This window comes from Syngnathus floridae, chromosome 4, assembly GCF_059516105.1.
Source record: "Syngnathus floridae isolate MCC-2025c chromosome 4, RoL_Sflo_1.0, whole genome shotgun sequence".
Classification (NCBI taxonomy): domain Eukaryota; kingdom Metazoa; phylum Chordata; class Actinopteri; order Syngnathiformes; family Syngnathidae; genus Syngnathus; species Syngnathus floridae.
Window position 1 is genome coordinate 19,781,239 of NC_142416.1, and position 12,324 is coordinate 19,793,562.

The following is a 12,324-nucleotide window of genomic DNA, read 5'->3' on the forward strand; positions in this document are numbered from 1 at the left end:
ACTCAAAGGGGAGATAACTCAAGGGTCGGAGGTGGGGGAGGTTTGTACCAGATGTGTAAAAAAAAAAAAAAAAAAATTCTGACATTTATTTACATGACAACTGCACTTTTAACTATTCATTTTGTTGCGATTTATTGATTGCGGTGCTGTGTCATTCCAAAGTGACACTGCCACCTACAGGCCTGGCATGCACATTGCAGTGTTTTCTTTTGGTTGTCATGTAAACGCGTCCAAGCTAAAAACAACATAAATAAAACACTCAACACAATAGAAAAAGGCGATAAGAACATACTGACAATGTGAAAATAAAAGGTAAACAATGTTCAAATCGAATGGAGGGTAAACATGAGGCACGAAACGACACCGAGTTTGCCAGCAGCTACCTTCTGCTGTACAGTTGTGGTCGCAAGTTGTCTGAAGAACGTAAAACGTCTCAGTGTCCTCTATGTCGCCTTGAAAGCGTGACAACGCACCAGAGAGGGAAGAAAGAAAGAAAGAAAGAAAGAAATCACGGGATAGTGCTTGAGGAGAAGAAGGAAATGTGCCAGGAAAGTTCAGTCCAAGTTTTTTTGAGAGGTCATAAAATGGGACAAGTTAGCGCTACACTGGACAAAATCGGAGTTATTTTGTGGATTTCAAAACCGGGTTCCGTTTAAAGACTCAAATTAGTTGTCGGGTGAACTTTTGACAAACTTAAAATGCACTCTTCCCTTTAAAGGGGAACTGAATTGGACTTTTGGAAACTTTTCTTTTTTTTGATGCATATCGGTAACTTTCTGTTCTCTAAAAACGATCTGGTCCTAATCTAGGACTTTCTGTGGCTCTTCCAGTCTCTCTGCTGATGTCACAAGTCACATGACATTTGAATATCCACAACATAAATGTACGGCGTCGGCTACCTGTGATCTCGAACCACACGGGAATGTCCGGCGCCTCGGTGGCCACGACGCCCACCATGTGCGCCACGGGGTCGCTCTCCATCACGGAAAACGAAAAGGGCGACTCCTCGAAGACCAGCGGGGCGGCGTCGGCCGGAATCTCCGGCTTGGGGATCCACTCGATGTGGAGGCGACACGTGGACGACTTCTGAGGGCGCCCGTTGTCCACCGCTTTGATCTGAAACGGTCAGGCAACGATAGCACGTTAGCTTCTGTGTGCTCTTTTTTTATTACAACTAATTGATATGGGCGACACACACACAATCTCCATATTCATATCGATTTTTCGTCTTATGGAGAGAGTGTAGCGGGAAGGAGATTGTCAGCCGAGACAATCTTCCTTGCGCTGTCTCTCCCTCAGAGACTCTCACGGCGGGGGCGCCCGCCTCCGACTTTCAAAAACTCACCGTGAGGATGTCGTACTCCCCAGCCGACGAGAACTTCTTGGATGACACGGCTCCCGTCTTGGGTTCGATGAAGAACTTGCCGTGCTCGTCGCCCTCCTCCACGCTGTACGAGATCTCGGCGTTGGCGCCGTGGTCGCGGTCGGAGGCCAAGACGCGGTACACGGGGTCTCTCCGGGCGGCGGGCCGCTCTTTCTCGGGGATCCGCTCGCGCTCGGGAAGCTTGATCTTGTAGAACTTCTCCAGAAATAGCGGACGGTTGTCGTTCTCGTCCAGCACACGCACGATGACGCGCACCGTGGTGGATTTGGCCGGAATGCCGTGGTCGGAGATGGTGACCTGTTGGTAGAAATAATCGGAATAATATTTAATTCACCGGAACTGTGATGGTTTTAAAAGCCATGGGAACGCTGACAATTTGGGGAATTGTACAACTTTGGTCGAAACTTGGCCCGCTTCCTGCTTAATGTAGGATGACATATGGACGATGGCTACGTTTTGAATTCTGTGCTGGACTGCAACATTCATGCTATGATGACTCAAAGCATTCGGATTGCCAAAGCGGTATCCATTCTGACTTTCACACAAAGAACAGATGTAGCTTTGTGTCATTATTGAGGCTTTTACTCAGGGAATGGAAAAAAAAAAAAAAAAAACTGAACGCGCAGTCAGAGTACTGCTGGCATCAGACGCCACAAGTGCTCAACAAATGTCGCCGCCATTAAGAAGCACCTTCCAGCTACACACCATTTGCTAGCGTCATTTCAATTAGCCTGCTAATGTAGTTGTTTGGGGCGTCTGCAGATTTCTGCCAAAATGTACCATTGATACAAGACTTAAGAAGGATTGGTTGGCTAGTTCTATTAGCTGTTAGCGTGCAACACCGTGTTCATGGAGAATGTTGGGAATTAACCTGGACAACTTGTTAATTTAATGTTATTGGGGTTTTTTTTTAATGAGAATTGGATGATTTTAGTGCAGTATCAGACTCCAACCAGTAGATGGCAGTATTTTCAGTTGCGTAGTTAGCAAGCTAGCAAACAACTATAGTAGTAGTATTGTGGGGATAAATATTAATAGTGTAAAAAAAAAAAAAAAGTTGACTACTTAGCTGGTTAGCCTGTTACAGTTTACAATGGTTTAAAATCCTACATTTCAATAATGTAACTTACATTCGACTGTGGTTACCTTCTTTTAAGTAGGCTTTATACTTCACTAGTACTTCGATTTAAAAATGAAGTACGAGTAACAGCGTACTTCAACTTAGAAATTGCACCTTTTGTACTATTGTACTACACATGAGGCGATTGCATCATCACGTAAGGATGTGTGTTTGCCCAGTTGCGTAGCACTCAGGTAGTGATCTAGGTTGCGCTAAAGGCATGCTGTGTAAGCCCACTGTTCACAGCAGATGTTCAGCCTCCCTCCGCCTTTCCCCCTTCTGTTTCTTCTTTCCACTCTTCCTGGTCCAGGGACCTGATTCCTTAGCATGCCCCGGCATGTCCCACTTTGCTACTCCCCCCCTTGCTCAACCTCTCCCATGCAGACCGACGAGCTGGCCTAACTGCTCCCTGTGTTTTACAACCAGGCACAGGAACCTACCAACATGCCTTCGACCCCCTGTGCCAAAGTTGCCCGCCTCCGACTGGGTGCGTCTGGTTTTGCAAAAAAAAAAAAAAAAAAAAAACGTTTGACAGTGGCTAACACTCACATGGTAATTCGGAACGCTAACATGAGTGTTTTGTTTACTGATAGCGGCAGTTTACTTCTACACTGGTATCATATTGTGACTAAAAACAAAGTTTGAGTCGCCACCATTAGACCCTGGAGCTGATTAGAAATCTCCACTGTTTATAAAATACAGTATAGTTTGGTTATGTCAAGGTTTTTAAAATGCATCAACAGCTGTTAGGATCAGCGTATTTATCGTCTTATGTATTCTACTCTGCCTCTTTGTACCTTTGTTTTAAAACATCGTCTGTGGAAATTGCTATTGAATCGCATTCTACGGCTTTAATTGAAACATGTATCACAATCCGAGGATGAGAAATAACGCGGCTCAGGCAGCAGATGTACGAGCAGCTGAACGCCGCCGCTCCCGACTGTAATTAAAAGCCCGAGAAGAAGAAGTGGAGAGAAAAAAGGCAATTAAAACGGCTCCATTATCAACTTTGGCTTGTGTGGCGAGGAAAGATAGCAAGGCCGAGGTCAATTAAAAGCCTGGAGTCGAAAACATCGACTGCAGTTTCCTAGTGTACAAGACAGAGTGGTGGGGACAGGCAGGGGAGGGGGGGAGGACTTTACTTTTTTAGTGCTAACCAGTGATAAATGTTAACACATGCTAACCTGGACAAGAGTCTGCAAAAAAGGACCAAACTGAATGTTTGCCATTTAGATTTGAAGCATCAATTTTTGATGAGTAATACCCTCATGGATTTGTTTTTTTAAACCCCCAAAGACAGTTTTACATAGCAAGAAGAAATGTACTTTTATGAGCAAAAAAAAAAACTCCGGAACTCTAAAAGAAGGAAGTCTGCAATTTTGGTTTAAAGCGGCCATATTGGATCTGTAGCGCCACCCAGAATCTTTTGAAAATCCGACCGACCCTTATAAGACAGTTTCCCTGAGCCACATTAAACTTCATAGTCTCTGCCTTACCTCAAGAATGTGCTCGTCCTGCTGCTCTCTGTCCAGCTTCCTCGACGTCGTCGTAACAAGGCCTATAGGGGTGAAAAATAATCACTAAATCATCATAAATACACTTTATTCAGAAATAATGTAGTGTCATAAAAACCGTAAAACATGCACAGGTGTAGACGTAAAAAACGTTCCCGCCGTTAAGAACTTTTGGGCCAAGACAGCTGCCAGACGGACACGTGCGAAATGTCGCAAAGCCCCGCCAAGACCAGCCCGAATAGCTCAGCTGGATAGTGCTTAATTCCTGCGCAAGCTGAACAAACAAAACACTTAACGTATCTAAAAACAGGGAAGAGACACAACTAAATCAGAAAGTAGTTTTGGTCGGGTTTTTTTTGTTCTTAGCGATAGAGATGATCGATTCCAAAAAGATTCATTTGTGACAGCCCTCGTTTAATCCTTACGGTATTCTCGCCAAACCAGGAGTTAGGTTGTTAGCTAATTTACAGACAGACAACCCAACCCAAAAAAATCCTAAACCCAATAGTCTATTCCAATCATTCAAATCTGAACATAATCCTCCTTGAATCTGAAAATCGTCTGCTAGCTAACATAAAAACAATTCACATGGCTTCCCAATTAGGACCCTTCATTTCCAGCTCCTGCCTCAGTGTGTGTCAAAAAAGACACTTGCTGATTGCAGAAAGTGCCTTTCCGCCTCATCGATTGGCTAGATGGGGCAACATTTTGCCAAACGCTAAATAAATCCAGCTCGTCAAACAAGCAGACAAAGGGGGAAGAAAATCTGGCCAAGCGGCAACGTTCTCAGCGGCATCTCGTGCTCGTCCTGCCAGCGTTAATTGCACCCGAGCGCCGAGTTGATGAGCCAGCTCGGACCGCACCAAGAGCGGCCCCATCGCCGCAACGCGACCCGATTAGCATCGAGCAAAGGATTTCCGAAACCCCAAAAGCCAGCGAGGAGCGCGAAGCCCACAACTTACGGTTTTGCCCAGAAATAGTCGCATGCTCAGCACTGCAATTAGGAAAAGACAAGCCGGCCACTCGAGCAACTTTTCCATTTTCGGCCTTTCCTTTTTGGCTCTTTTTAATCTTAAACATAAGACTACTGATTTTCATTCAAAGGAAAAAAAAAAAGACCAAACAAATGTGCTTTCTTTTCTTATGACCTTCACTCGAACAACAGGAAGAATAAATCTTTCACCCTGAATGGCACAAATGAAGCATGCAGTCTTTGTTTTCAATCTTATGAAAATTCTTCTTGTTAAAGATAAAATTCATGTCTTAAATTTGGAACACTGAAGAGCAAAAAGCATATTTGGTCTCAAGGCTGAAGGAAATGTTAGTTAATCTTCTGAAAATAGTCCTAAATGCGGAAAAATGTGTTGCATATTTGCTGCCAAACAAACTCGGGAGCTACAAAAAAATAAAATAATTGTGTCACTTGACACATGTAGCCTAGCAGTGGCCAAAGTATGATTCAGAGAAGCAGTTTTTTTTTTTGGTTGCCTTTGTGTCCTACATCTTGTCCTGGTTTTGTTGCACGATGACAGCAAAGCGTAAAGCGGCGGATTCAAGGCCAAGGCAAACATCTCACCGAATACTTTCATCTCTTTCAAAGTTTGCTTCCTATATAGCTTTATTGGACCTAAAATGAATGCTTGCTAAACAGAACCCATCCTTTCATGCAAAGGATCCGCGGACGATCCCGAAAAGTGGAAAATGATCGGGTTGGCGAGCCAAATGAAGTCCGCGCTTCCAACACGCAGGCCTTCCTTTTGTCCCAACGTGCACAAAGCTGTCGCGAGGCGTGGGCCGAGGAGAGCTGACGGTAATTATAGTCGTGGTAGTCGGGTGAGGGGGGGGGGGGGGGGGAGTTCTATCCTTCCGTGGAAAAATGGAGGCCAGTGGGGTTGTTGGAAAAGTAGAATCGCTATTTGCCTTTTTTTTTAATCACTCACCTATGATCTTACAAGATTCATTTTCTTAATCTAGGAAAAAGAAAGCACTCTTAAGAGAATAAAGTCCCATTTAAAAAAAATAAAAATACACTAAGTAGCTTATATTCCTATGGGACACAAAAGGTCATTAACAGTATTTTCGTCCAGAAATAGTCATGAGTCATGACACGTGAGCAAAAAAAAAAAAAAAAGTTGTGTAAAAGTATTCAGGTAATATCCAACTATTCTTCTCACTGGCAGTGTGAGAATAGTTTGACCTGAGGACAATAGGCAGGAAACGCAGGAAGTTGTTGGAGTTATCCTTTCCCTATCTCACTTCCCGTGATAATGAATGTGTCTCTGGTGAAAAGGTAACAATGAGAAGCATCCCGATTTTTTTTCCACCTTCGCTTGAATCCAAACCAGAACGACTCCCGACTACAGATAGCGATGAATGCGAGGTAGAAAACGACAAACACGCAAACATTTAAACACAAACTACAACAAATGCAAAAACAAGGTAGACAAAAGTTAAAAATTGCACAGTTGAGTTGTATTTAACAAAGTTTGCGTTGTTATTTGAAGCGTTACCTACTGCAACATCAATGCTAGTTTCATTAGCACTGACTGTTAGCATTAAGCTAGCAGACTCTTAAGGCCAAATTTTGTGGTTTGATTATGTAATTTTCTTTGTTCTGAACTCGGTTTTATAGTAAACTAGTGGTAATAAACACTAAGTAGGGATATCATTTCAAAAATTACAGTTAAGGAAAACAAAGTAAATGAGCAGTCGCGACATCGTAAATCTTGCGCGGGGAATCCCAGCCTTAATTGAGCTAGCATGGGTGCCGCGTGATAAGATTGTCATCCGTCCTTGGCAACAATCTCTTTCCCCGTGTTTGGCTTGGTTACTATCGCAAAACAAACATGCCATTTACCGGCATGCCGTTCAAAGTCCAACGACACATTAAAAAAACGGGCGCCCGCCATTGACGACCTTTAATAAGTGCGCCGACAAATCCTCCGCGAAGGGACAATAAAAGCTGACATGGAGTGGGATGCCTCGACTGAAGTGTACATGAGTCAAGTATGCGTGCGTGGGACTCAAATGAATGCTTGTCCACCCATCGTGACACAAATTGGAGCAGCCTTGCCTAGTTTACATTTTAAGCGAGTTGGCACACCCCGAACTCTGGCAAGCCGCAAATTCCATCTTGTGATGTTGATTTTGAAATCCATGCACCTTCCTTGACGCACAAAAACGACACGAATAAAACTCTGAGCGGAGAACCAAAAGCCATCACTTCCATTCCAGATTTTCCCGCCTCTTTTTAAGTCGTTCCGTACTTCGCTCGGTGTTGATTTTTGACATAAAGACCCGCTCGAGGATTTCAGGTGTTAAAGTTTTGTGTCGGAGAAGGTCGTAGTTTCTATTCCAGCAAGTGCCGGGCAACCACGACCACCAAGTGAAGCTGCAGTAGATAAAGGAGGACGACTTAGCTTGTTAGCTTAGCTTGAAACACATGCCGAAGGGGTACACACACACACACATGCACGCACGCAAAACATAGGCTTTCATTTATTTTCCCAACCTTTGGTTCACAGGCTGTGCATGAACGCCAAGACGGGGGCCCCCGCCGACGCAGATTTAGAACGTGTCATTATGGAAAAATAAAGCCTCGCACGCTGTAAATTTCGACATTTTCACCAACCGGCAATATGGGGTTGTCGTGTCTCATTGACGTGTCCAGCTTATGCAGGCGTTTTCAAATAGAAATCATTCAAATTTGATCTTGAATAACTTTTTACACCTTTAAACGTTGATGACACTTTGCCACTGGAAGAAATTAATTCAACGGACTTGAAATCCTATGGGAGCGCAAGCGGTGTTTTTTTCCCCCCCCCTCTCTATTCGCCATCCTGGCACATTTAATCAGCGAGCAAAGAAGGGGGGAAATGAAAGTTAGCGTGCTCTTGCATTAATTACTTCCTCCGTTTACTTGGGAATACCCATGCATGACTTATGCCAGGACGGTTTAGGGGAGAGGGATGGGCGCTACTTAAGCTCGCCGTCCTTATTTGGTCAGAAAGATCACATTGGCGGTAGTAACCAAAATAACTCTGAAGCCTGCGACCACCTTTGGGAGGGGGGGGAAGGACCACACACACACATACGCACATAACTGCCGAAGTGTGGAAGGCACGGGCCAGTTCATAAGAAGCGATGAAATATTAATGGTCACGCCATTTGCGAGTTGCCGCTAGAGAAAAAGTACTTTTAAAACAGGAGAGCGGACCCCTCAGGCACAGACCATAAAAAAATAGACATGTCTTCTTCATTTTCATAAATTAGCGGTTGTGTTGAGGTGCAACGATTAATCGATTATCAAATTTAAAAAGGGGTGTGGCCAAATGTGTTGGTGTGGAAGCGCCAGTGCTAGCATAGAGTTAGCATAAATCTCTGGAAAAGGCTAGCAAGCAATTAGCAATTCATATAGCCCGAAAAGCAGTCTTACCTGTTCTGGAATTGATGGCGAAGAAGCCTTGCGGATTCCCGCTGGTGATCTTGTAGCTGAGCTTATCGCTGGACTTAGCATCCGGGTCCACAGCGTCTATCTGGATGATGGACACGTCCTTGGGGGAGTTCTCCATCACGGACGGATAGTAGACGGGTTCTGACGCTTGTGGCGCGTTGTCGTTGACGTCCTGGACTTCGATGTAGACCTCCACGAAGGCGGAAAGCGGAACCACGCCTCGATCCATGGCGTAGACCGTCAGCCAGTAGTGGGGAGTGGTCTCGTGGTCCAGGAGCTCTTGCGTCCGGATGATGCCTAAAGAAACGAGACCATAGAGTTTAGCCAGGGATTTTTTTGGGGCGAATACTTTAGTGTTGGGTGAATTAATTACATTTTGCAAACGAAAACGATCGCAGGAGTTATATTTAGGTGTCAACATGCTATAGTATCAACGAGAAGCCAGCCGGGCGTTGTTTACATTCGCCAGCAGGGAAGGTTGTTTTACTGCCATGCGGGGGCGACCATCTTCAGCTGAGCAAACAAAAGAGCTTTCAAACTACCAGGTGAAAGGCACCCAGTCACAATGGCGTCACGAGGAAGATGGGTTAGTCAAAGAAAAATGAAGTCGTGAGGATGGACTGGTCTTTAGGAGAAAATAATTTAAAAACATCAAAAATAATTTGAACATTTTCAATGTCATACAAAACCACCCGATTAGAAAATTTCACAAACTCAATAGATTAATTCTGCCATTTTGGTTTTTTTTGGAAAACTTTTGTATCCTAACGTGATTTCAATATGTGAACTAAAATAAACAGTTTGGAAAATGAATTCCTGGTGAAAAAAAAAATGGACGCACCAAAAGCTAAATAAACCATTGAAGTACGCATGACTTAAAAGGACTCAAAGAAAAATGTACAGTATACATTTTAGGCGACCTAAATAGTTTACAAAGGGTGTCGCTTTGTTGACACAGCCTTTTGTAGAATGACAGCAGCCGGGATTTGGAAGCGAGACCAGACAAATAACGGCTTCAGGTCATGAAAAGTTGCTGGGGGGGGTGGGGTGGAGACTCGAGGCAAGAGGGGGGGGTTTACCAGAAGAATGCTGCAATACAGAAAAATACAAAATACTAGCAAATATTTTGGAAATCTTACAAAAATAACGTCGCCTAATGTGTACATAATATTATGATAATCGTGCACGAAATGTTTTTGAGAACATATTTGCGGGAACTTTTGTTCCTAATGTTCATGAAAAGCAAAATAATTACATTTTGATTTACGGCCCGGAACAAACGTTATGAAAACCAACAGCTCGTAAAGACAATTCACGTGCGTCGCGAGTGCTGCCACCTGATCCACCCCACCCTGAATAGTTTACAAACAAAGCACATATATCTGCTTGCCGCGCCCATTCCGCACCGTTATCCTAGCTGCTTGGAAGAAAAAAAGAAAAAAAAAAAAAAGAAGTGCCCTTAGGCCACAAGAAAAGAAAAAACAGACAAAACCAGATTTGCTTTCCACTTCTTTTTTTGCGCTAGCTTTCCCCGAGGCTTTGTTATTCAAAGCTACCTGAGCTGAGCAAGACGTGCAGTGTCATGACCCGCGGCCATTTTTTTTTTTTTTTTGTATGTGTACACTGCACTCCCATACACAAAGGCCTTATTGAAACAAGCCACATGGTTAAGGTAGAAGCGAGTCAGGATGAAACAGAAGTACTCGCTTGTTTGCAGCAAGGCATGGGGACCCGGCTTTGAACTGCGCTAACTGCCGCTAGCCCCCCTAGCGACCCGCATTCCGCGAGCCTCCCGCTCACATGCTTCCATAAACGAACTTCGTCTCTGTGCCGCAGACCTGCTGAAACGCTTCACATTCCGCAAGCGCACTGAGAAAGAAAAAAAAACATAGAAAAAGGCTTGAACTGAATCTTTGTGTTACCGGGCAACTTCGTTTTTTTTTTTTTTTAACAGTTCCCCAGACTCGCCAAGAAAGTTCCCAGACGTTTTGCCATGTGTTAGAAAAATATCAGTTCATCAAAAGGTAAATGCTTAGCATCGTGCTATATGTTAGCAAACAAACCATTAGCAATTCTCACTTGGAATAACTGACAACTAAGGCTGTTACTTTTTTATATATATATATATTTTTTTTTAGAATTGATTATTCCTACTGATTAAACAAAAGCAAAAAAACGGGAGCTACTTCTTGGATACCGATTAAAGCAAAGGGAACATCTGAGGTCGCTTGAGGCTCAACTACACGTCACGTTATTCTTACCGACTTAACGTTGTGATTGCGTAGAATGCAAACTCGGAAAAAAAGTCCATTTGTGTATGCACAGTCGGTTCAGTCTTGATTGATTTTAGTTCCGCTGCTTTTCTTTATTCATTGCTTTTCTCGAAGAGGGGGGAAAAAAACGATGAAAAGTTTCATCGCCTCAAAATGAAAGCGAATACTAAATTTCATTTTACAACGACAACAAACAAGCGGCATTAATAATACAACAAACGATTGTTTGCCTCAGTCTGAACTGGCTGGGTGGTGAAAAAAAACGAACAAAAAACACATTCTCTTCTTATTTAACGGTTACATACCACGTGATCGTGTTTATCTCTCTAATTTATAAAACGTCTCGTCAAGTAATATGAGTTCAGAAGGCCTTGGTGGAGGCCTTGCAATGCTTGGTAGAAGAATTTTTTTATTTATTTCTCATTATTCTGACTGACCCTGAATCGAAGTTTGCGCACGACTCGGAGCAACAGGTAAATGAACAAAGTTTTCATCGGGCGCAGCGGGGAATTTCTTTAGAGGGTCTTTAATGGGGTCGGCGGCTGAGAAGTGCCGCCGCATCCTTTCAACGAGCAAAGTGCGCTTTTGGTTGAGCGGCCGGCAATCAACTTTGTCCCGTCGCGTGCATTCCTGCCGCCGTCTCCACGGCGACGGCGCTCAAGCGGGAAGACTGTTTGGATTGGATTCAGGTGGCACTTTGCGCTCCCTGTCGATTTTATCTGAGCGCTAACCCAAAGAGGAAGGCCGCTTAATACAACATCTATCCATTATGGCTCCGATGAAAAAGTTTGACATTTTGCAGCAAGAAGAGTGGGAAAAAGCCAAACTGACTTCTCTCTCTCTCTCTTTTTTTTTTTTAAACTGTAATGGAAAATACAATAACAGTTTCACAAAGGAATGCAGCAAAAGGGCAATGCATATATTAGAAGAAAGGGCAACGCATACATTATACAATCTCGTTTGAAGCGGAAATGAACAGAGCACACCTTTTTAGACTCTGAAGAAAAAAAAGAATTTGACAACTGCCAAGTCAAACTCAAATCTACATATTTTTTTCCTATGTCGGTTTTCTAATTTTGCTCCGTTTTAAAAACATTGCGTCCACCGCAAGATGCAGCTGCGGCTCTGCATATAGCTCGACTTGCCGCTACGCCTTTAGCTCGCCAAAGCAACCGCACCCTCCAGTTAGGCGAACCTCCACCTCGGCCGCATTCCGCTCGTCTCGGGTATGATCAACATGGCGGGGTACAAGTCAATCAATCCATATCTGATCATCGCTTTGGGGTCTAAGCCAGGCGAAGACGAGCTTTCCATGAAAGCGGAAGAAGCATCCGGTTATCTGGTCGCTCGTAAAACAACATTATATTGGATTACGACGGGGGGTCAAACACACCACAGCTGACACCCTCAGGCCCCCCCCCCCCCCCCATAGGACGCTAAATATACCTGAGAGCCAACGTTTCCCAAAGGGAACAGCCTGTGGAAGAAAAAATCTCACGTGTATCCAATTCTGAATCCAAACGGAAAGAAATCCAGAAACACGGCAAGGCTACTTTTGTACATCGCTCTATTTACCCCAA

At 43.9% G+C, this 12,324-nt stretch overlaps 1 protein-coding gene across 2 annotated transcripts in view; it reads right to left on the reverse strand.

Moving 5' to 3' along the window:
* Window positions 1-12,324, reverse strand: part of fat1a (FAT atypical cadherin 1a) — a 103,856-nt gene that overhangs the window by 20,715 nt on the left and 70,817 nt on the right. The window contains exons 6-10 of one of the 2 annotated variants that reach the window (XM_088372394.1): window positions 8,454-8,768; window positions 4,001-4,062; window positions 1,346-1,681; window positions 900-1,116; window positions 384-452 (exon numbers count right to left, since the gene is read on the reverse strand). In XM_088372394.1, coding sequence (XP_088228520.1) covers window positions 384-452; window positions 900-1,116; window positions 1,346-1,681; window positions 4,001-4,062; window positions 8,454-8,768 — 999 coding nt within the window. The remainder of the gene's footprint in view (window positions 1-383; window positions 453-899; window positions 1,117-1,345; window positions 1,682-4,000; window positions 4,063-8,453; window positions 8,769-12,324) is intronic. The other variant, XM_088372395.1, reaches the window with a different exon arrangement.